Source organism: Catharus ustulatus, chromosome 2, assembly GCF_009819885.2.
Source record: "Catharus ustulatus isolate bCatUst1 chromosome 2, bCatUst1.pri.v2, whole genome shotgun sequence".
In the NCBI taxonomy this organism is placed as follows: domain Eukaryota; kingdom Metazoa; phylum Chordata; class Aves; order Passeriformes; family Turdidae; genus Catharus; species Catharus ustulatus.
Genome location: NC_046222.1, coordinates 16502767 through 16527523, shown reverse-complemented (window position 1 = coordinate 16527523; position 24757 = coordinate 16502767). Strand labels below are relative to the sequence as shown.

Here is a 24757-nt window from a genome sequence, read left to right as displayed (position 1 = left end):
TCTCTGGGGCAGAGTCAGGCTCTGGGGCAGCACCCCTATTTCCTGGAGTAGGTATCAGAGTTGTTATCCAGCTCAATCCCCCGTTATCTCTTAATGTTAAATAGGACAAGCCTATCAGTAACACCAGCCACTGTACGATATCATTAGCATTCAGAGGAAATCTGAACCCTTCAAAAACTGGTGGGGTAGACCCAAAAATTTGGGTGAGGGGTTGGGAGAAAATTTCCCCTGGTGTTATTCCCTCACAGTAGGTGCCATTATTAAAGTAATCCCAAAAACATGCATTTAGTGTGTGGTATCCCTGAATCCATGTACCCGCCGTCCAAAGGAAGTTAAAAATCCATGAATTCCTCACCTTATCAACCCACAAAGCAAGTTCGATAACAGTCACAGTAGCCTTAGTTACAGGGCCCATGCTTATGTAAGGGTTTGCAAATGGGAGATATACATGTATGAACACGTGCAGCCCAAACCAGATTAAACTGGACCACATGTTGCTAGCACACACAAAAACAAAACCAGTCTCAGGCAACCGAAGAACTGTTATTCCTTAACCTCCTGCCCCACGTTGGGCGCCAAAATCTGTCCCGGTTTAAAGGGACAGTATTGCCAGGAAAAGGGAATTCAGGAACTCGCAGGCACTAAAAAGGTATAGGTTGGGAATAACAGTTCTTTACTGAAATATTTATAAGACAAACAAAAACAGCATCAGCTATACGAAAGAAAAAAAACAGTGACAGAACAGAATGGAATTCAGTCCCAGTCCCTTTGTCAGTCACCGATGACTCTCCGATGGACCAGGGCGGGCGGCTTCTTAGTCGCGGCTGCTGCAGGGGCAGGGGAGGGGGCCAGGTGGCCTCACCACCCCAGGTGGAAGAAAAGGGTGAGAGGAAGGAAACTCTGCTCACCGTGGGCGTCCCAGTTCCCAGTTGTTCAGAGGAAGCAGAAAACTTTAGCAGTCCAAATCCAAGAAGCCTGATCCCAACAGGAGAAACGGAACCTCTCTCCTCCAGTTCGGCCGGCGAGCTGTGTAGTTCTCCTACCCCCGGTGTCCTCTTACTTGCCGAAGACAAAAGCAGGACTCCACCTTTCCCTAATGGGCCATCATTGCTTCAAGTAGTCCTTGGTCTCCAGCTCTTAACGGCTAATAGGAGAGCCATCCCGGCTAGCTTAACATAATAATGGGAAAAAATTTCTAAACCTCGCCAACCCACAACACATATTAATACCAAGTCCTTGTTTATTACCAACAAGTAATTGTTGGCTCAACAGCCATACAATTATCTATGTTTGAGCCACACACATTAGCTCCCTTACAATATGGGAATAGAGATCTCAAGGAGTCTCACTTTGGACTGTAGTTTACAGAGTGTCTTGGTTTGAAAGACAGGTGCCTGCCACCAAGGAAACCTCCCTTAGAAAGGAAAATATGGCACGCTGCCCTCCAAATTATTATAAATTCAAAATTATGGGTCAAATATATGGGAAAAGAAAAAACAGTTTTTTACTACAACATATATATATGTATACACGCACATACACACACACACACACACACACACACACATATATAAATAAATACCAAGACAAACAAACAACAGCAGCAGCAACAGACAGAGCCAGAATCCCAAGCCCAGCCTTCTCTGGGCCGCGGGCACTTTCCCCTGGGTGCAGTTCCGGGCACAGCCAGCAGGGGCGCTGCTGGCTCCTGGCCGGGCAGGGCAGTGCGGTGATTCCTCCACGCCTGCAGGGGGCGCTGTGGCGCACTCAGCCGCCTCTCCCCTCACAGTAATGGCGCCTCAGGCAATAGTGGGGGGAGAGAGAGAGAGAGAGAGAAGGGGCTGCCTTTGCAAACTCATGGAGGGCAGCCGGTCTCAGGGCCGCTCCAAATGGCAAAGTAGATCATAGCAGGAACCTTGGAGCAGGAGGCTGGAAAAACACAGGTGAGCACACCCAGAGTGGCAAAACAAAGTATAGCAAAAACTCTGGAGCTGTGCCAGGAGCCACAGGGTGTCCACAGGGCAGGCACAGGATATCAGGTTAAAATGTAAAAGCCCAAAGCAGTGGCAGAAAACAGGGGTGGGGCACAGCAGAGGCAACTCAGAGAGGGAGCGGAAGGGGTCCCGGATTTTCCCCTGGGGCACTCCAGTAGATGGTGAGTTTGGGTGTTGAAAAGATCCCAGTTCCACAGCCACTCTTAGAAGCAAAGGCTCACCCATGGCAGGAGAAGCAGTAAAGAGCTGGCCTCTGTGGTGGCAGCAAATTTTTCCCCGCAGTGGCACCAGCCCGACCATTGCCCTCTGGTCCTGAGAGCAAGAGAGAGCAGGGAGCTGAGCCCAGCCCCTCCCCTTCCAGCCAAAATCTCATGGCATCTCTGCACTTGGCAAGAAAAAGCTCCAAGCCAAGAGACAGCAACAAACCCCACCATTCCCCCTCCTCCTCCTCCCAGCTACATCTTTTGTCTCCCGAGTAGCCATCTCCCAAGTTACTATCTCTTGGGCAACAAATGGGAGAAAATTCCCTGAAAGAAAGAAAGAAAGGAAAAATCCTGACCTCCAATAGAGAGTCAATAGAGAATGAGAGGCCTTAGTATGTATTAGCCCCTCATAACTGAGAGCTCCAAGCAACTCACTTTTAACTACTTTATATAGAATTGAATGACAGTAGGCCTTGGTTATTAGCAATTTTTCTTCCTGGTTGCAATTCAGGTCAATAAGTTTCTTTGAAGGTTCTGTAGCAAAAGTATTATTACACTTGAACTATTATTCAGGCAAGAAAAAATAAATTTGCAAGGCTGTGTGTTAAAAAAATAGGTGCTTGCTAGATACCATTATTTCCTGGGAATAGTGTTTCTGATAAGCTCAAGAGGGGCTTAGTCCAGGTTCAGTTCATCAAGGCTGATGTCTAATGAGCATTAGATCATAGTGTGACCTGGGGAAGAAGATGCATCAGCACAATCCATCCCGCAACTAAAGTCAGCTTCTCAGGACCTCTGCTGTGGGTAACTTAATACTGGAATATTCTGGAGTTTTAGTATGACTGACTGGCTTAGTCCTGTAGATTAGATCACAAGACTATATGCTTCTTCCCTATTAAATTCCTGTGACAAGAGGAAAAGTGTGGTATTACTAATGAAACAGTCATAGTGCTTAGTTCTTCACTTGCAATCAGCTTCAGAGTGGTCATTTATAAAAACCACAGTTCAAGGACTGTTTTAGCCCTTTCTGAAAAAGCAGCACTTTACTGTCTTTACCCAACTTTTTCTTATTAGTGTCCTAGTAGAAAATAAGCAGAGTCTTTTTTTTTTCTGGATAGGAGCTGTCCCTAGGTACAATAGTCTTTGAAGTTGTCTTGTCTCATTTATCTTGGCAGATAAATCTTGGCAAAGTATTTGTTTGGGTTTTTTTCCTCCAAGTGTGCCTTTAGGTTTATAAAAAATAGAATGCTTTTCATTGGAATAAGAAATTTTGGCTGAATTTGGATTCATAGGGGAAAGTGGTGTGAGCATCCATCATTGCAGATCATATCAGAGAAGTACAAGTTCCACACTGATTACAAATGAGGAGGCAAGTCATAGGTCTGACAGATTTTGACTGTAGCCATATGATTTCTTGTTTACTGTAGGTAATTCTATGGAACAAGATAAATTCACATACACATATCCTGTCACTGTATGATAGTCACATGCTTGATACATCTACCATACTGCTCTTTCTGGTTATAATATTGTAGCTTTCAGGGAGAGAAAATCATAGAGTCATAGAATGGTTTGGTTTGGAAGGGACCTTACAGCTCATCTCGTTCCAACATTCCTGCCATGGGAAGGGACACCTTCTACTAGGCTAGGTTGCTCCAAACCCCATCCAGCCTGGCCTTGAACACTTCCAGGGATGGAACAGTGTGTTGATTTGGCACAGCCTGGTTTCTGGTAGCAGGGAAGGGCCACAGAGGTGGCTTCCATGAGAAGCTGCTGGAAGCTGTGGCCATGTCCAACAGAGCCAATTTCTGATGGCTCTGAAGATGGACATGGTGCTGGCCCAATTGGAGAGGTTGGTAATGCCTCTGTAATGACATATTGAAGAAAAAATCAAAACAGCACAAGGGCAGTTTGTTTTCCAAGGGTGGCGAGGCACCGCCACCAGGGCCATCCCAGCAGCTGGTGGCAATGCGCTGCCGTGGCCGTGGCCATCTTGGCACGGCCTGCGTGGGGCCTTGCCTGCCTGGCCACCCCAGCCAGGCCCTGGGGCAGAAGGGCAGGGGTGGCGGTGGAAGCTTTCCCTTCCCACGCCCCACACGAAGAGAGGCTCAAACAGCGCCAGCCCCGGGCGGCTGCCACTGCCCACGCCATGGAGGGGCCACAGGGCCGGCGGGGAAAACACGACCAGCGGCTCCAATGTGGGACTTGAACGAGATCGACCTCTGGGCACTGCGGGATCCTGCAGGAGTCTTTGAATTGGTGGAGCTTGATGGCAACAGGACCTACGAGCAGCAGTTTTTGTACTAGCCAGAGAAAACAAGGAAGTGAGGACATGGGAGGGAAAACAACATGGCAGCACCAAGGTCAGTGGAAAAAGAAGGGCAGGAGATGCCCCAAGTGTCCGAGCCAAAATTCCTCTGCTGGCCATGGTGAGGGCCATGGTGAAACAAACTATCCCCCTGTAATCCATGAAATCCACAGGGAATGCAGAGATCCACTTGCAGCCCATGGGAAAAGTTCTCATGCTGAAGTGTGTGGATTGCCTGAGAAAGCTGTGATCCAGTGGGAGACCCAAACAGAGAGAGGGCCCTTGCTTCCAGAGACAGAGAGGGAGGCTCTTGCTTCCAAACTAGAACAGCCTGTCCCCAAAAGACTGCACTCCATGGACCAGTGACCCACACCACGATTTTTGGGAAGACTGTTTGCCTGCAGAATGGGCCCCACAGCATAGCAGAGACAAGACTCCTCTTCCTGAGTGAACAGAAGATCTGAGGTGACCGACTGACTAAAACGCTCATGCCCTGTCTCCCTGCACTCTCAGTGAGAGAGAGGAGCTGGGGGGGAAAAAGGTGTTTTAAAGGCTTATTTTATTTCTCATTATCCTCCTCTGACTCTGTTAATAATAAATTTACCTTATACCTTTAAATTTGAATCTGTTTTCCCTCAGAGTGTTTTTCTCCCAATTCTTATCTCAGCTCATGAGCGTTTCATTAATTTTTTCCCTCTCTTCTGCCCAACTATAGCAGAAGAGGGTGAGCAAGGGACTTTCATGGGTGCCTGGTGTTTGGCCAATATTAAACCACGACAGGCAGCCACAGCTTCTTTGGGCAACCTGTGCCAGGGCCTCACCACTCTCATAGGGAAGAATTTCTTCCTAATATCCAATCTAAATCTCCTCTCTATCAGTGGGAAGCCATTCTCCCTTGTCCTGTCATTCCAAGCTCTTGTCCAAAATCTCTCTCCAGCTCTTATTACCAAAGGCAGTTTCAGTGCGGAATCAGTAGTGAGGGTTCAAGTCTTGCCAGAATACCAGCTGCTGTTTGGGATTTTGCCACATTCTTCTTCATGCTGATTTCTTCCTCAGAGCAGCAAAACTTCATGAAAGAGTGAGCTGCCTCAAAACTGTTGTCCATGTACCCATGACAGCATGATGACCTCAGCATCATCAACAAACAAGGCTGTAATATCTTGTAGTGTCCTCTTCAGTGAGCTTTTAAATAAGGTGAGCTAAGTATTTCCTTTAGGAACAGCAAGTCCGTTGCAATGGAGTGATTACTCCATTTTTTCATGGATGTGAGAGAACTATCTTTCTCATCTAGGACTAAGCTGAATGTAATTTGCTGCACAATTGGTAAGCAAAATTGATGCATTTTTGTTTAAATGTGGTGTTCCCAGTTAGCCAGTGCTAGCCAATGCTGGCTTTGAACATTCAGCTGTTGACCTCCCAATGAATTGCTGCACACTGTCTAACTGTATCCTCCTTCAGCATTCCCTGCTGAAATGACCCACCATCCTTCTTCCCATAATTAGCTTCTAAAGGTTATTTTCATCTCTGTGCTGATGTGAGTAAAGTGTGTAAATTTGCACCTGTTGATTTCTGACAATAGTGAAGCTTTTCCAGTAATATTTCTATCTTCAGCTTTCATCTTGTCTTCCATGCAGAGTTACACAGGGATCTTTGGCAGCATCATATCTCCAAGGCTTCAGCTTGCTTTGTCTCAGCAGAATTAGCTTTTTGCAGTTTCTGCCTGGAGTTTGCTGTGGAAGTGATGGAGTTTTTCACTAGTCAGGTTTTCAAATATTTTGCAATGTAGTTATTTGCAGATGATCTTAAGGCAGGTGTAAAAATTGCTGGGTCAGCTCCTGTAAATCCACATTACCTTAATTAAGCCAATCTTTAATTTCTCAGCAACTATCTCCTTTACTAAATCTGTGTGATCCTATGTAAGTGAATTCAGCTATTGCATATCCATTTGTCATTCATTATAAATTTGCTTTTTTACTCTCTTGTAATTGAGTGCACAATGTATTTTTCCCACTGATGTTAATGATTTGATTTCATTTAATCTGATGGGGTTCAACCATTCATGAGAGTAGAGCTTTGGGGAAAGTACATTATTTTACCTGTGTTAAAATACTACCTAGGCAGGGCAACCAGAGGTAATACCTAAGAAATGCTCTGTTGGTTACTCCAGTTTTTAGGATATGGTATGTTGGATTGTGAGTTATTTTGCTCTGTGTGCAATTTCAGGCAATACCTTTTCTTTTTTCTTGTTTCTTTTTTTTTTTTTTTAATTTCTTCTTGGAACATCTTCTGTATGCTAGAATATTTAAAGTGTATTTTTAAATAGTCGCTGGCAATCTGTGAAACACCATTTTAGCATGAATGAGGTCATATGCTACTAAAATACTACTTATACTGGGACACCGAGATGAATTTAAAGTAGCACAGCTAAAAAGTGAAGGCAACAGGTGTTTTATTAGATTGCAGATATTGGCTTTTTTAACATCTGTAGAATACCTGATACTTCATCCTAAAACTTTTTGAAAATTTGCATGTTTCCACTACTGAATATCAGTAAGTCCTAGTGTTCCTAATTTAGAGTATATTCCTTTAAGGTGTTTTTGACTAATAAAATGTGACATCCTCTTCTAGCACATCACCAGTTTCATAATGTGATGCAGGACTGGAAGAATTTTGGTTGGATACCAGGGACCTGATGACTAAGAGTATTCTGAGAAAGGAACAGGGCAGGCTCTACTCCTACAGACACACACCCCCCCAAAAAAAAAATTAAAAAAACAAAAAATAATTTTAAAAACCCTAGAGTTATCAGTGTTCTGTAATTTTCAGAGACGACTGTAAGGTGTATGTGCAGTCTGACAGGGAGAAGTATTTTTGCAAGAAATTTGAGAGTAATTTGTTTTTGTGCAATTATTTTCATCTACTCTTTAGTAAGTAAGAATTGTGGGATTTATCTCTACCCAAATGCCTTGGACTATTAAATTGAGCAAGTCAACAAAGTGAAGCATCCTAGACTTCAATTTCCCCATTGTTTACAATTGTTTAAAATTAAATTAAAATAAAATTCTCTAGTTTACGCTTATAAAGGAATTTAAAGATCTTTTAAAAATATACTGAGTTCATGTTGTTGAGAGTTTTAGCACAATCATCCCAAGAATAGATAGATGATAAAGCAATTGCATTCATCCTGATGCTTCAAATTTGGTCTTCTGTATGCAGAACGCTATAATAATCTCACGTTTTAAAAATATGCCAACTCCCATAAAGTACTAGTTTCAGGTGACTAATCATTGTGTAAAGCAGAGAGCTGATATTTGAATGCAAATTGGGGGGCTTCTGGTTTGTGCCATTTTGGAGCTTAGCCCATAGTTCAGAGGTGGCACACTTCACAAAAGCGTGTAACTGTGTCCTGTTCTGGGCTCCTGAGGACAAGAAAGATATGGAGCTGTTGGACAGGGTCCAGCAGAGGCCACAAAGATGATGAGGGCTCTGGAGCATCTCTTATGAGCAGAAACTGTGGGACCTGGGCCTGTTTAGTCTGGAGAAGACTGAGATGAGATCTCAATAATCCTTACAAATATTTCCAAGGAGGGTGCCAAGAGGGTGGTGCTAGAGTTTTGTCAGTGGTGCCCACTGACAGGACAAGGAGCAATGGCTATAAACTGAAACACAAGATGTTTCCCCCAAACATGAGGAAGAACTTCCTTTCATGGAGAGGGGCAGAGCACTGAAACAGGCACTCAGGAGTCCTTGTGAAGTTTCCCTCTCTGGAGATATTCCAAACCCACCTGTAGGCATTCCTTTGTCACCTGCTCCAGGTGACCCTGCCTGGGCAGGAGGGGTTGTACAGGGTGGTCTCCAGAGGCCCCTTCCAAGCCTAAAAACACTGTGGTTCCATGAGTCTGTGAATAATACAGATTTAACTAGAATCAGTGACATTTTAAAAAACATGGATACAATGGCTACAAGACATAAAATGATGATGTACTTAATTTGCAAATGCACATGCTATTTAAACTCATTGCAACTGAAGAGTCAGTCTGGAAATGTGGAGTGTCAGAACCATCTGGAAAAAAAACACCCTGCACTATTCAGACATTATTTCTGTCCAAGACCCTTGCTGTCATGGCTGCTGGAAATTTTGCCTGTCTTAAGATTTTATGTAGAGAGCCTTTCTTAGGCTTTACTGTAATGGCATGTAACAAGGGTACAAATACCCTCTGAATACCACCTGTCCATACAGAGCAATATCTTATGATTTGGGGAAAACCCCAGCTCCAAGAAAACTGATGCCGAATATTTTTTGCGACTGGAGCTGAGATTTAATGTATCTTCCAACAAATACTTTTAAAGGAATTGGATGTGGAGCTGGAGATCAATACCAACTGCTGATAATATTGAGCTGTAGAATGTTATTTGCGTTAAGGGTTGTGATCAGAGGCAAATCTGTCTTCTGCCCCATCCAAAGGAGACATCTAGGGAGGAACCATCAATCTTTTCAGAAACATATCGAGAGAAGAGAAAATGGTCAGTGCATGGGTGCAATCCAGCTTTCCACTAGCTTTTTGGGCCAGAGCTCTGAAATCTCACTGCAGTTAAAGACAGCCTCAAGAGATACCTGACTAATGGTCTACCTGTCTGATGCCTTCCCAGGTCATTGCTGGGGTAGTGTGGGTAGCATATTTTTGCAGTTTTGTAATTTTGAAGTAGAAAAAAGGTCTTTTGAGGCCGCAAGGGCAACTGCTAGCTTCCAGAGTTTTACCCTGGTGAAGATCAGTCCTGGACTAGGGCCAGAAGGTGAGAGAGTGAGGAAGGATGAAAATTTGAGTTCACATCTTCACATCTTTATTTGTCCCGCAACCTCTCTATATCTCAGCTGAACCAAGAGAATCTAGGCATGTGTCTGTACAGATCTGGATCAGATAAAGATGAAATATACCTTCACATACATTTTGAAGGAGACCCCCTTTTCAAGCACAAAACAATAAAAGTATTCTGTAAAATCATTCTGTAAATGTTCTCCATTTTTCTCCATTTGTTCTAATGACAGTGGTAGCACTCAAAGTCATGTAGGTAGTACATGTGTGTGACAGGGATTAAATTTTTATTTTCTAGCAACAGAAAATAAAACTTTGTGATGAAGAAATTAATCTCTTGTAATACTTCAAGATTTATCTATTAAATTGCTTGCCAGTAGTTTGTGGGGAAAAAAGCTATCTGAAATCACACTAGGACATCCTCTGAATTCAGACAAATCCCTGATTGAGTCAGCTTCATTTATCATCACCATCACCAGCTGATCTATAAATACATCTGCTTTTACAGCCTACGCATTCCGAGATTTGCCTGTTATCTCCTCAGAAGAGAAGGGCTAGCGGCTTCTCTTAAACAAGCCTGGCTTAGCCAAAGCCAGCACAAACGTAAGCCTAAGAGGCCAAGCCCATCGGCTGTTGTTAGCTTTGATAGTCAGTGCTATCATTTGAGAGTGTGCTTGTAGCCAGTCCAAGTTGGCAGTGTCAGCCCAAGCTGATTGGAGCTACAGACATTTTTGCTGACTGGAGTCATGCTATCTTTGCCAGTTTGCTGGAATAGACACAGACACTGATTGGGTCATGCTGAAAACATTCCTGTCCTATGAAGCAAGTCTGTTTGTATTTCAGGTTTGCCAGGACTAATGAATTAAAAATCTTGGGCTCACTACAGTTTTCTGCTAAATAATGCCTGTGACAGAAGGATTTTTTCCTCCCTGAAGTGTGACAGCATCACAATCCCTCATCTCTGGCAAGGAGAGGAAGGAAAAGCAGAATTGTGGAGAAAAGTGGAAAAGGGTTATCTTTTGGTACGGCAAAGCCTATGGGAAGTGCAGGTAGCAGCATGTTGCCCTGACAGCTGTCTCAGCTTCTCAGACCTTGTCAGTTTGTTGCTATGCAGCAGGTGCAGCCTTTTCTTTTATTGAAGCTTTACTCCATAAAGGCAGCGACAAGCCAAGGCAGTGGCTGGCCCTGGATTATACAAGTGCAGACACTCCGCAAAGTGAGGTAAGGCAACAGGTGTGAAAAAAATCTGTAAAGCTGTAACAGCATTTAATCTGAGTTCTGCTGCAGGTTTTTTACAGAGGAACAGCAGCCAGCCAGCTCTACAGGCAATTGTTGGGAAGACAAGAGCTGCTCATTAAATCTCATTATGTTCCAGGTTGCCCACTCGCTCTCATCTTTGTCTACAGAGATACTGTTCTTCATTCATGGAGAAAGCATGTGGGGAACTGGGTGCAGTTGGTCTGCATGTTTCCTAATATCACCTTGTTTGCACACAGGCTTTTTCCGTCCCTCTCTGTTCTCTGTGATTGCTTTTTGTGATGAAGAGCTTAAGGATTTCACAAAAAAGGAGCAAAGGGATAAATGCAATATTAAAAAAATAAGACCACGGTAAATGCTGAGTATAAATATGAGATTTCTTTTTTCTGAATTAGAATAAAATGAAGACTTTCTTTTGTATTTTGATAGAATTCACCGTTTCTTATTGAAAGGGTATTGATTTTTGCCCTCACAGAGCAGATGGTTAAAAGAGTTAATTTAAAAACATTGCACACCATATAAAATAACAGTCTTATAGCAATATTGTTATGGCAACTTTAAAAGCTCTAGCAGAATGCATCCTTTTAATTTCTTAGACTATGATGTGAAATGTGAAGTATACTCTTACGTGGAAGACCACTTGAGATAGTCACTGTCAGGGACAGTGTACGAACAGCACAGAACAATGAGCAGCCTTGTTTTAAGGATTTGCTTATCACTCAAAATCTCTTCATTCTGAGGGGTTTTTTTCTTTACCTTGTGTTGGGAAGTAAGGAAGGAAAATATGTTAAGGAATTTTACACTGGTAATTCTGTTTTATTTTTTAAAAAATGAGATGTCTCAGATGCTTCTTATGAAGTGAGGATGGGGAAGAGATCAAGAATGCTTAGAAGGCAAAAATTATTTACTCTGATACAATGCACTTCAAAATAAAATATTTCAGTTGACTCCAAGGGTCTTTTCCTGAATCTAAAACATGTATGGCTGCAATTTATTTGGTTTTTCTTTGCCTCTGCTCCATAGATAACAGTTCCATTTTTGTAGGTCTTGAATACTAGTAATGGGGAATTAAGAGCAATCCCTGGTATCTTAATCCTTTGTATACTAGCAGAAAGAGACACTTTCAGCTTCAAATAAAATTTATTCAAAGTAAGGATTTTAGATTATTTGTTGTTATTGTAAGAAAAGATTATGCACTTCAAATAACAAGTAACCATGTCACTCTGCTAGCTAAATATCAAGAGAAAGCAAATAAACAAGAAATGCTGAAATTAATGGACCCAATGCAAATTTGATCCTCTTCCACTGCTTGCATGGCAATGATGCCAGAGAAGTGGTTGATTCACTTGTGCTCTACTGAGAAAGATTATACTCCTGAAATTGTCTTTTGTTGTATTGACTTTTTGAGACTGCCAAATAATTCAGTATGAATTAGAATGACTTGGTAGAATTTTCATGCAATACAATAGCCACTTTACTGAAAAACTGCAGGATTATTGGCTTAGGAAACTGGCTCTTGTTTTCACTAGCTAAATGCTCTGTTGTCTGCTGACAATGAATTAGTAAATTCTTTGTACTTTCCCGATGAATCTCCTAATTCCCTAAGAAATTTTTATGGTAATTTAAAAGCATTATTGTCTACATATTTGGTATGAATACAATGTGTGCTGGACTGCTGTGGATAGCAGTCCAGAGTCCTAAAATAATTTCTTTATGGGCAGATCTTTTGCATGCACAAAGTCCCACTGACTTCACATTCTCCACACATGGTGCTAATCAGAAGATTAATATCTTTGAATTTTAGCAGCTCTGTGCTAGATAGTCAAGGGGATTGTTTGCATTCGGCTACCCAATAGACTTTAACCAAAACCATTCATTCAAAAGGTTAAATATACATAGTAGAGCTCAGAGTGCAACTTTTCAGGGCACAGAAATGTTTTAATTACGCCGTTAGAGACCAAAAATAGCTAATTGTTTTTTGCTCAACAATTCTTTAGTGCCATATTTGAAACGAACCAGCAGTTTTCTTAATGGACAGGGTTTCATCACAGTAAAACCACTTTTTGGAATTGATGGTCTCCGAAGAAAGACGGAGGACTGAGTAAGGTCCCGACCCAGGAGCCAAATCCATGCAGACAGACCCCTACACCTGCAGAGGCTTCCACTGAAGAATCACCACCAAGGTTTGGAGACCCCATGAATTTCTGGTCATGAAGTGTGTGACTTGCAGACGCAGTTGGACTGGGGGAGCATGGGTGGAAGGTAGGAGGATGAGTGCCTCCTCATTGACACCATGTGGAGTGGTGTGCACGGTTCCAATCACAGGGCAGGCTTGGGGTCATGTTACTCTCAACTCCCCACCCCTTCTTCCTTCTTCACCTTCAGAACCAGGCAGCATTGCCACGAGTCAAGGCTTGCTGAAGGGGCAATGGCGGGGAGCAAGCAGGTGAGAAGAGAGGCAGCTTCCTTTGCCATCGTTCTTTCTAATCTATAAATAGCAAAAATAAAAGCAGTCTCTGAATTTCACTTAAATTCTTTTTAAATGGAAAAGTGAAATGGCACTCCCTTGACTTTGATTCTAAACATTGCTTAGCTAGGTTGGGAAAGGCAGCTCTGAGTGCATGAAAAGCATTAAACTCATTTGTTGAATGATGTCACATGCTCTGTAATAAATATATTTTTTGTATTATTGCAGCTGGAACAAACAAGTAAAAACATTGACTCAAGTGCCCACATGATCACCACCGCCAGGGTACCTGCTGATAAGCAAGTACGAATTGCCTTCAGCCTTAATGATTCCCCAGGTACAGTTTACTTTATGGGGTAAAACACAATGCTTTTAAATTTAAACCATAACTGCTTTTAAATTTTACATTAACTTACCAGTGTTTACATTATCAAACCTAGTCCAGTGTAATGGATGGATTTTTTTTCCTGAGTGGCAGCATGTGATCAGTTTTCCTGTCTGATAACCTTTAATGTTTCCATTAACAATTTCATTAGACTAAACCATTAGATTGACAGTTTCAATCTTTGCTTTCTTTCAGTGGTTTGTGGAATGCAGTTAGAACTGTAATTAACTATCAAATTTACCCACGTGCGGAGTATGTCTGATTTTGCGGAATTGTAGAACAAAAAAAGTAAAAACTTTTTTGTAGAACAAAAAAGTAAAAGGACAAATTTGCATGAGCCTAGAGCAGGAAGAGACTTTTTCTAGGGGGAAGGTTGGAAAGTGCCACACATGCCCAGCTTGGTGAAAGGTTTCAGGAAACAGGTGCCCCACATGGCATGTTCTCTGAGACAGCAGCAGAAATTTCATTGATGTTATCCTACCAGCTCGTGCTGAGAGAGTATTACTTTCCCCAAATATACCCTGTACACACATGGACCCTTTGGAGTAGATAAATATTGTTGGTTTGCACTTTCAATATTATTAAGGACCATAGAGCTATCAAAATTAAAGTCAAAATTAAATAAATCAAAGGGGAAGCTGAAGCTGAAAAGAATCCAGAAAAGGTTGGCTGTTGCTTTTGCTGAAGGTGAGTGCCTGGAGTCAGGACTGAAATGTGTTTATGGCATGAGGTATAAGGACAACTGTTGAGTACTTTATGGGACTCTGTGCATTGTAGCATAATGTGTGAGGTCACTGAGTTTTGTGTGAACAGAATCTCAGCTTGAATACAATTTTGTCTTTTAACAATATTTTAGAATATGCATTATCTTTACTAACTAATTGTTGTGTACTATTAATTTTCAGCTACAATACTGAAATACAATCTCATCCTCTAAGCAAGGGAATTAAAAACCAAACATCTTCATATATTATTGAACCTAACTTTCAATTCATAAAGATGAGTGACAAAGAAAGATTGGGACAAGGAATATAAAGAAACGTGTGATAATCTATGCACTCTTTTTTTGTAAATTAAAATAATGTGGTAATTACATTTTTATTACAGAAAGCAGTAAGGAATCATTCACATCTTTCAAGATACAGTCACATCATAAATTGCTTGCAGGAATTATGGCATAAATAGGTCTTGAAAAGACATGTGAAAGGGGAGTGCTCTTAAAAATTATGAAAAAAGAATGCTAAAGTGAGACACTGAAAACAAGTCAGAGAAAGCTGAGACCATGGGAAAATCAAAGAGAGCAGAGAGGTTTGTGACAAGAGATGGCAGTAGGAAATGACAAGGTTGTGAATAGCTTGGAAGAAGGGGATATGAAAGGCAGGAAGCTCAACTTCCTTAACATTGCATCATACTTTATTTTTTACTTTTTTATCCTGCTCATAATTCCAGCCTCTCTCTTAACATTTACAAAAATAAACTCAATTAGAGAAAGGTATTCTTTTTCTTCTATATATTTTTAAATTGTTCCAAATGTTAAATTTTTTAAAATTTTGAGTCCTTTATTGTATATATACAAATGTTCCTGCAGTATGCAATCCAGAATCTTCATGAGTACTGATTTTAAAAAAACAGCAACCATTAGAGTGCATGTCCCCCTCTGCATCACATCCCTTTGGGGGCTACCAGGAGGTCTAAACTAACCTTATTGTTTCACTGTATCATAAGAATTTCAAGCATTTTTATGTTAGGTATATTTCAAGAAGGCAAAGGAAATAAGCTTTCGGTAGGTGTGAAAATTTCCAGCAAACCATGGTTGAATGAAGAGAGTACATACAAGTATTTAACAGGTTTTTTTTTAAGATGAGCTACAAAAACATTCAGCACAGAGACCTTTAGGTATTCCATAGCAGGTGCACTTCTTTTCCCTTACTCTTTTATATTTTTTCACTTTTTTTTCCCTCCTTGATGAGGATATTTGTTTTCAGTTCAAACAGGAGTTACCTGATGCGTGGTAGTAAAGCATCAGCTGAAGCTCATGCACTGCCAGAATACAATAAATTCTTGGCAAGGGCTAAGTGGTGAGGAAATCTCTCTGACTTAAGCTTTTCCTTAAATTCTACCTCACTTGAAAGGCACAGTGACACATTTCGCCAAGAAAGGCAGCATTCTTCTTCCGGGGGCTGTGCAACTGCTTACTAGGAGGAACTGACAGCATAACTGGATATAAAAAGAGGAAATGGAATGTTTCTTCTGGGTGGTGATTATCTCACTGGCTAGGATTGTAAGCAAGCAGTGGGTGTGAGGAGCAGTGAAAGGAAAAACTACTCTCAGCTCATGAGAAGAAATTACTTTGTGTTAACTGACCTACAAGACCAGAGCTGGCTTGTCCTGAGTGTACAAGAAATTATGTGTGTTACATTATTTGTCAGTCAACACCTGATGACTGAAATTCTGGCCAGCTTTGTGAGGTATTTTTAATGTGAAAGTAGAGAAACCAGTTCCTTAAAAGTCTCAGGAGCAGCCCATCAGCGGGTGCTATATAAGAAGACAGCTTTATTATGTATCTTTATTCCTGTATATATAAATGTCTATATTTGGCTCTTTCACTCAAGTTCACTAACACACGCTTCTCAGGGTATGTCTGTGCACAGTATCACAACAGTTTGACCTAAGGTACCAATTTAAAGTAATGAATTGGAAACATTCAAGTATTTCAACCTACCTTACATCACTTGGAAACTAATGCAGCTTGAACTGAATGTGTTGTTCCAAGGTTCAAATAAGTAAGTGTTCCAAAGTTGAAAATTCATTGTGGTTTATCAGCATCAATTTCGTTTAACTGGTGAAATTCAGTATGTCCTGATCATTCTTACAAATACATGAACTTCATGGAATTTAGACAGCTGGATTTATTTTATGTAATAGTTCAAAGGGAAGATATACAAGTTCATATCTATTCACCTTGCCTCCTAGAGAGGGAGAATATTAGAATAAAAGCTTTAATCTAGCTGTAAAGTTCTGCTCATGGTGTGTGGTGATAAATGACTGGGTCTGAAATTGTCAGTGAGTTCTTTAATTTTAAATTAGTCTGCCTCTGACAGCACTTTCCAGAAAAATCACTGAAAACAAAGGCAAAACATACATCTTCTAATGAACCTGACATACAGTGGAACAGCATCATATTTTTGCAAGCATAGCAAAATTACTTATTTTACTCCTCTTTGTGGTCATTATCAAGGAATTTATGCTTTTCTAGTTTCATATAAGACTGTTTTGCAGTGGTTGCTTCTTCAAAACCAACCTTCAAATTCCTGTCCTACCCTCTTATTGATTGTAATGGCCACAGAGCTTTTCCAGCGCATTGATTGACAACCAGTGAGGATTGCTAAAATATATGGCTAAAATTTAGTGAGCTGATTTCCTAAATCTACACCCAACCTACAGGGCTTGGTTCTTGGGGAATTAGATGGGAAATCAGGTGAGATACCCTCAAAGGGACATTCATTTGAGGATGCTTAGGCTTGAGTGAAGGTATATGAACTAGAAGCATTTTGCTCTTACCTCTTCTGTTATGGACGGTTTCTATTTTTGGGAGGCCCATAACTCTTATTATTGAGCAAGCTTTCACATCCTATTCCTGGGTGGGGCAGTGACCGTTCCCCACTATTTTACGAGTGAGGTAACTGCGAGGTTGTGTAAGGTCGTGTCAGGCAGGGCTGTGAATAGAAGCCCCGGAGCTTAACAAAGCAGTGCCAAGTCGCAGTCACTTAGCCACACAGCCTTCCAGGATGAATCTGATGAGTCTATGCTTGTCTGTCATTATCCAGGCTCAGAGCTGCTGGATCTCACAGCCCTCCCAGGGCCAAGACTGGACCTTGACAGGCAGTTTGCCACTGTTGTTGGTGCAAGTCGTGGTGCTTGCAGTTCAGTTTGAGCACTTTTCCTGTGCAAGAGCTGATCCACTTACAGGATAGCAGCCTACTTATGTTGCCAATTTAATTCATTAGTTTAGAAGGAAGAGATCTGAATACATTGGCCCACACATGTAGGAGAAAAAAAATAGAACCTGACTGTATAATTAAATACTGGATCATAACTCAGTTACTCAAGGAAGCAGAGCTGTGATTGGCATTTCCTAAGTTTCAAGTGCTTGATTTAGCAACCTTAATGTGCTTTCAACACGTTTAAATTTTTTTTATATTCTATTTCTGTCTATCTTAGTGAAGATCATAGAGAAACTAATTTCAAGATTATATTGCAAGTGAATCAGATATTGTTCTTAAAGAACATACTGCTTTTAGCTCACTGTTCAGTTAAATGGAACAGCCATATAGGAAAAGATTTGGGTATTACACTTAATTGCGCCAGACATTGTGTCAGTCAGACAGCAACAAGTCAACATGTGAAGGATTGCTCTCATTTGACTACGTGATGGAGGTTCTAGGATATTGGAATCTGCCAGAACACAGTTAAGTAAGTGAAGCTTTCCTGAAATCAAGCTTCATTCTCAAATGTGCAGCTTTAGCATATATCAGCTGCCTCAGGGCTAGAGGTGATCTTTTTGTACAAAGACAATCAGTGTTAATAGAGTTCAGATGCTCTTTGTTACAAATTACAGTTATCTGAAAATCACACTGTTTCATGCACATGAACTGAGTCTGTGGTTAAAAACACATGGGTTTTAATCAGGGTACAGGTCTTTAGGGCATTTTTAAATATAGAACTTCAAAATTAGATTTGGGACCTATGAGAAATCAGGAAATGCTACTCATTTAGAAATCATGTTACAGATATACTAACTTAGGTGGCTGTAATGAAATCCCTGATCTGATTCTTTCACATCACAGGATAGTTCTGTTGAGTTTGCTGGGATGGCCATAATATGCACATGTACATTTTTCCTCCTTTCTTATTTCCTTTTGGCCAAAATTTTGACTCATTTACAGGTGCAGTGAGTTTATGTCTCTGATTTTTAAAAATATTTTTATTTTAAAATAAATAGGTTTTCGACATCCAGATTGAGTTATAAATCACTTTTCTATCTGTGTTTCCTTACAGTGACTATAGGGATGAGATGCTGTTTGTAGCTGGTGAAGAATCAGCCTAGGTATTTTCAGGGATTTGTAGTACAGAAAAGCCACCAGTTCTATTATAAAAGGGGCCTTGATTATATCAGTGATTCCTTATAATAATCTAGATATTCATTAAAAATTGATAATTAATTGAGAAAGGGGGAAAAAGAGGTATTTCAGAATTTTGTTTTCTAGTTGAGAAGAGGTAGAGTAGAAAATAATAAACACAGAACAGGAGATAGCTTTGAAAATGTTTTGATCTTCAGAATAATTTCATTGGCATTTCAGACATTTCTTGTATCTGATTTCAGAGTGAATAGATTTTTAAGGCTAGAAGTCAATGTGATTTTGACTGTTATTCTGCATTTAAGGGCAATAGCAATTCTTCAGAAAAAAAATGCAGGAGTTTATATCTTTCCTCATGACTTTCTGAAAACATCCTCAAAAAAGTTTTAGGAGGCAAATGTCTGCTTTCATTTTCTTTCCCCTTGTGTGAAATTTAAGTTTTCATTAGTACCAAGTGCTTTTTATTGTTATTGATGTGGTTGTTACTTTGACAACAGTGAAATAAAGACTGATCCGGGGTAATAATTTATTTCACTGAAAGCTGTGGGGAAAGACTTTTGTTGTTCTTTTTGTGAAAAACAAGATTGCAGTTAGCTAAGAACATTTCTGTTAATTTTTGTAAACTAAAAACTTCAGCTGAAATTCTCAGAAGAGCCTAAGAGAATTAGCAACTCAGGATAATTTCAAAACACTGAAGTCTGTAGCATTTCTCGATGATGTTCTGCACATCAGATGATGATTTAAATAAGTCTTAAACTAGTATAACTAAAAAAAACCCCTAGCAGCTGTTCAATAGATGCTAGGGCAAGCCCATTATAAAATGTACTATGGTATGTCATAATGGTTAGGATACCAGCACATTCTATTTTTAGTACCATTGACTCAGTCACTTGAGTTCAAAAAATAAGCAGGGAACATCTGTTTATTGAAAGGATTTCCTCTACATTAATTTCTCTTTCTATTTCATCTTTTATAAAGTACTTCAAAAAATTTTAACTGGTTCATTTTGGATCCAATTTATTTTCCAGTATTTTGACACTGCATTAATTTTATTTTCTTATTAATAAATGATGCTGTGAAAATGTAATTGCCGTCTGACATTTCTTCAATTTTTCTGAATCATTGGAGTGTTACTTTTGCTATGTTTTTCTGAATTTTAAAGGTGTTCAAGATCCCGTAATAAAGCTACTGTACCAAAGATTGTACTGCTGGAATTGCCAAAACAAATAGCAGTTTAACTGCCATCCATGACTCTGGTCCAATATCCCTGTCAGAATATTTAACAGCTATTCAGCCAAATACTTGTGGAGCAGCTGTAGCCCTAGTCAGACTGAGTCTTATTCTGTCCTTCCTTTTAGCCCTGCCATATGATTCATCCTTCTTCTTTTAGAATAGTAGTCTATTTATATATTGTACAAGAAAGCAATAGCAAGTTAAAGGTAAACACTTGCATATGAGCATGATCTATGCAATTAAAGCAATTTAAGTGTTTTCCAGAATGGACATTCTTGACATATAGTGTGAAGAAAGGAGGACACTCACATGACATAGGTATGACCTTTTGATAATGCTAGCAAGACAACTACTCCACAAAAATACAGGAACTTCAGTTTGTCTTCTGAGGAAGTCCAAGAGCTTTTGCTTTTGTATCACTGTATTTTTTTTCTTCTCTGAGCATCTCTTCTCAGAGGCTGCCCAGCTCTAGCTATGTTATTGAGTAAGCTCTGACCATGTGTTTGCCAGTATGTTTATCTTCCGTAGGATAAGGTGGCTTATTTTGCTTTTACTCCCCAACCTCCTTTGCTGTATAACCGCAGAGGACAGGAGAAAGAGATATCAAATATTTAAAAAATAATTTAGATGCTAGTCTGTACTCTTTTAGAATCCTGCTTTGATATGAGGTCCTCTTGTTCTTGTTGGGGTTTTGTTGCTGTGTTCATGTCTACAGGTACACAGCAGGTTGCAGGATCTGAACTGTGTTAGCAATTTTCTCCTGCAAGAGCCATCATTATTTAATTTTGACACATTGCAAATAACAGACTGTAAGCTAATAGCAGCGTTCTCCTCACCTCCCATAACCTGTGGTAAGATGAATAAACAGTCATCATAATCCAATGCAAAACTGAGAGTGTGAAAGTCACTGAGAAAGAAATATTGCACTGGCGCTACCAAGTGTGATTCATATTTCTGATCTTGGTCCAGGTACTAGTGGGCAGGTGTCCACATCACAACCCTGACATAACTGGCACAATCTGTCCTACCTTTGCTGGAAGTCTGTACTAAAAATAAACCAAAAAAATCTCAAACAAATAAATAAAAACACAGCTTGGTTTGTTGTCATGATTGAACTAACTCTAGCCCATAAGGATTGTAATTGACAGGTTAAAGTCCTTTAAGGCAGTCATTTACTTAGCAGTGTAATGGAGACAGCTCAGGAAGAAAAACAGTTTAGATTTATTTGTTTTACTAAATTATCACGTATTCTACTGGACTAACAGTTTTGTTTCTTAATCACTGCAATGTAAAAAAGACTTTCTGTATTTCCAGAATGTAAACTTTTTATATTACCAACCCACTAGTATCTTCAAGGATTCTACTGAGGCATCTCAAGTGTAAAAGATAAGATGTGGAGGTGTTTTCAGGATCCTGATATAACTGTCCATATATGCAATATAAAACTTCATCAAACAGATTACTTGAAATGCCCTCTTTGGTAAACAATGACATTTAACATCATGTTTACTTTTTAGATGATGCTTCCCCTGAAAACTTCTCTTTGGCGTTTCCAGAACTAGATCAGCAGCTGCAGGTAAACTTCTCTTAGACAGTTCTACTTCACATACACTGTATTTGTTGTTACACTCTGGTGGAAGTTTTTTGTGGTGTTTTTCTAGCCTATTAACATTTAATAAGATTGTATATATCCATGTAAGAAAACATTGTCTTTTCAAGATCTACAGAAAAATTTTTGGTCCATCTGCAGGAAAATTACTACTCTAAAAATCTTGCCTGCTTTTAAGATTTTCTAACCAATTCCTGCAGTGCTGCTGCACTGCAATGAAGAGAGTTCTTGTTCAATTGATGGGAGAAGGAATGAGACCAGCATTATACATTCTAATGCCTGCAGGCTGTGCTATGACTGATATCACCAGTTTTCTCAGAAGCATTCCAAGAGAATCCTTGGGTGACCAGTCTGATTTGTCACCTCAGGATGATGGGCCTCCAATATACTGGACAGAGAGCAGGTGATGGCAACTCCGTGGTTCACCGAGCACAAAGCCAATTCTGCATCCAGGGATCATTTCCCTTTCCTCTGTGGTGCTTCTGGAGTGTTTGCTGGCTTTTGTAGACTACTTCAGATCATCTGTTTTCCCAGAAGCACTTAGACTTCCTCTGGTATTTGACTATGGAGGCAGTTGTTTCCTGACTGTAAATTGAGAAAGGCATTGGTAGGCCACTCTTAGTTGTCCAATAATGTCATCTTTTCTGTACCCATCAACTCATGAGACAACATGGGGGCGCTGCTGACCTCAAGGGCTGATGCTTCTGTCCTGCTGCTCTCATCAAAAGGACGATTGAGAAAGGAATGGAAGGTAACAGAGACTCTTCTTGCTCTATGCCTCTCATCCTGAGGATATGAGCAGGTTCTTTAGGCATAAGTAGGAATTAAGAACAGCTTAAGATTTGTGACAAAAGGAACTGGGTAGTATGCTAACGTCTTTATTCCACTAACCTTCCAGTGCAGCAAACATGATTGGTATTCTATTTCCTTAGAAGAATTAAATTTGAGAAAAGCAATCATGTTTCATGGCTGAAGCACTGTATTGAAAGTAAAGAACCTGCATTTTGTTTCCAGCTCTCTCAGTGACTCCTAATCCTGGAGTTGCTTCATACCTCTGTTAATCTCTGAAATTAAGTAAATAATTTTTACCTTTTTTGTTAAAGAATATTAAGACCAGTGGGTAAGGATTGTTCTAACAGAGCAAAGTATGGTTATTATTGCTGCTGTTGATACATAAAAACAAAATTAATAGCATTATATATAAGTACCCTGCAGAACAAGCAATTTTTTTATTAGGACTTTTATGACTTTTTCATTTCTGGAACCTATAATATACTCTATTTAAGGAATTTCATGATAGGCTGAAAATGGTCCTCTGGAAGCATTCAAATGTGCTGGTTAGATAATAGCCCTTCAGTAAAAGTTTTTAAGTATGCACTAGCACAGTCCCACTAAGTGCACCCAATTGGTCTGTTAAGTACTTGACATTTGTTTCATGAAAACCTTCATTTACTCTCATTATACTCATTATGATAACAAATTCAAAGAATCAATCAAAGGCTTTGATTCATGTAATGTTCTTTTGATTGTCCTTCCTAAACTCTCTTGGTAATATCAAGGTAGCTGAAAGGATAACTTTAGAGAACTACCTGTCTGATTCAGCTGCTTAGAAGTATACAATTTGTGGTAACAGTTCATCCTTTAGCTTTTCAGTCTTATGTGCATATTTATATTTTGATGCCTTTATGTTCATCCAAGGGCAGTGAAGTCAATACAAGGTTGTGAGCTGATGCAGAGGTAACGTTGCATTCAAATTTAGCACTAAAAGCTTGAATTTCCTTGCTTTTGTGAATCTGGATCACAGCTTCATGTGATAACTATTTAATGTAATTACAATATTTTTAATCTGCTTTAAATTTCAAACAAGCAGTAACTGTTATAAAGTTTTATTTACCTTGCTACATTTCTTATTAATTCAGTTACTACAATCCAAACTGCTGCGGGTTTGTCAGAACTGTATGGCATGTGCTTGCAATTCATGCCAAGTACCTCCTGTATTATGGAAACAAGTAAAATGGGCTTCACCAGGACTTGCAGAAGCAGTGAATGCTGATGTCCCTTGTCATTCCATCCATGCTTTTTTCTGTCCTGAAGTGCATTAATATAGAGCACACACATGAAAGGTCGTGTAAATGAAGCTTTTAATCAATTGTGGCAATAGCAGCCTGAAATGCTTGAATTTGTGAGAATGCTGGCACATATGTTCATAATAAAAATATTGTATCTTAGAGCCACAAGATTTTCATCAGTGTGCCATAAATATAGTCAAAAACAATTGAATTTTATTTAAAGAAGCAAACTATAAATGCAGGTTATGTGGCTATATAGTAATAGGAACCTTAAAAAAATAATAATAACTTTACAGATTTCAAGGAAAATTTTGAAACCTGTTTTTATAACAAACCAACAAAAAGCCTAAATTAGCTGATCTTTAAGCTGGATTTTGAAAGCAGCCTGAAAGCTATGTAAGTTCAGCGAGTCACTTGGAAATCCAGAGCCTTAGAATTCTATGCATGCAGGCAGCAGACCACAGCCTGAGTACCAAGCAATTTGCACCTCTGTTTTAGGCTTCGAGCCCTCGTCCTCCTATGTTAGGCCTTGGCAGACAACTTGGCTATTTGAGCAGAATTACCTAGTGGTCCCACTTTTCCTCCCACAATCCTTCCATACCTATTCCCTGGGCAGCAGTATCAGATGGCAGGGCAAAGTTCAGTGCAGCCTCCCCTTGGCAGGGTAACAAACCGTGCTGTCCAAGCACTCAGTTCTGCAGAGGTGGAGGTGGGATTGCCTGGAGAGAAGGAGCCGCCTCTCTTTCTAGGAGACTTAGCAAAAAAAACCTAATTCTCTGTAAGAACTCTTACTAAAGGACAGTCCTAGTTACAGCTTCTTTGAAGAATAAAAATGATCAGTCTCTATGTTCTGATGTACTAGCTAGCTTCAGACTAACATGTTTTATTTTCAATTTACTTTTTTGAATGTTACATTTTTCTACACATTCCAAGAAGTAATTTGTAAGAAAATAACTCAACTGCTCTAGATCAAAATTGATATGTGATCAACCAGACATGAAAGCCCTACAATGAGAACAGGTCAGTTTAAGCTGTATTTGCAGCTTTATTATTAAAAAAAAAAAAAAAAAAAAAGAACAAAAAAAATACACAGAGCTAAAATAGCTTCCTGTAAAGTTATCAGTGAAATAAAACTCATATTAATAAATTTCTTGCTTTCAATTCCTTTTGTTTGCAGTATTGCAAGTGATTCTCTTCCCACTGATGAGCAATACCTGCTCATTTGAGCTTTGGTGTTTTTCTCCCCTCCCGTGTGTGTGCCATGTAGTGCAGCAAGGGTA

General features: G+C 39.9%; 1 protein-coding gene across 2 annotated transcripts in view; it reads left to right on the top strand.

The window, feature by feature from the left end:
* The first annotated feature begins 10029 nt into the window (after positions 1–10029).
* Positions 10030–24757, top strand: part of MAP3K7CL (MAP3K7 C-terminal like) — a 30226-nt gene continuing 15498 nt past the window's right edge. Inside the window, exons 1-4 of one of the 2 annotated variants that reach the window (XM_033084264.2) lie at positions 10030–10540; positions 12615–12759; positions 13272–13380; positions 21317–21375. In XM_033084264.2, the coding sequence (XP_032940155.1) occupies positions 13311–13380; positions 21317–21375 (129 nt within the window). In that variant the 5' untranslated portion in view covers positions 10030–10540; positions 12615–12759; positions 13272–13310. Of the gene's footprint in view, positions 10541–12614; positions 12760–12940; positions 13023–13271; positions 13381–21316; positions 21376–24757 lie in introns of those variants that run through there. The other variant, XM_033084257.1, reaches the window with a different exon arrangement.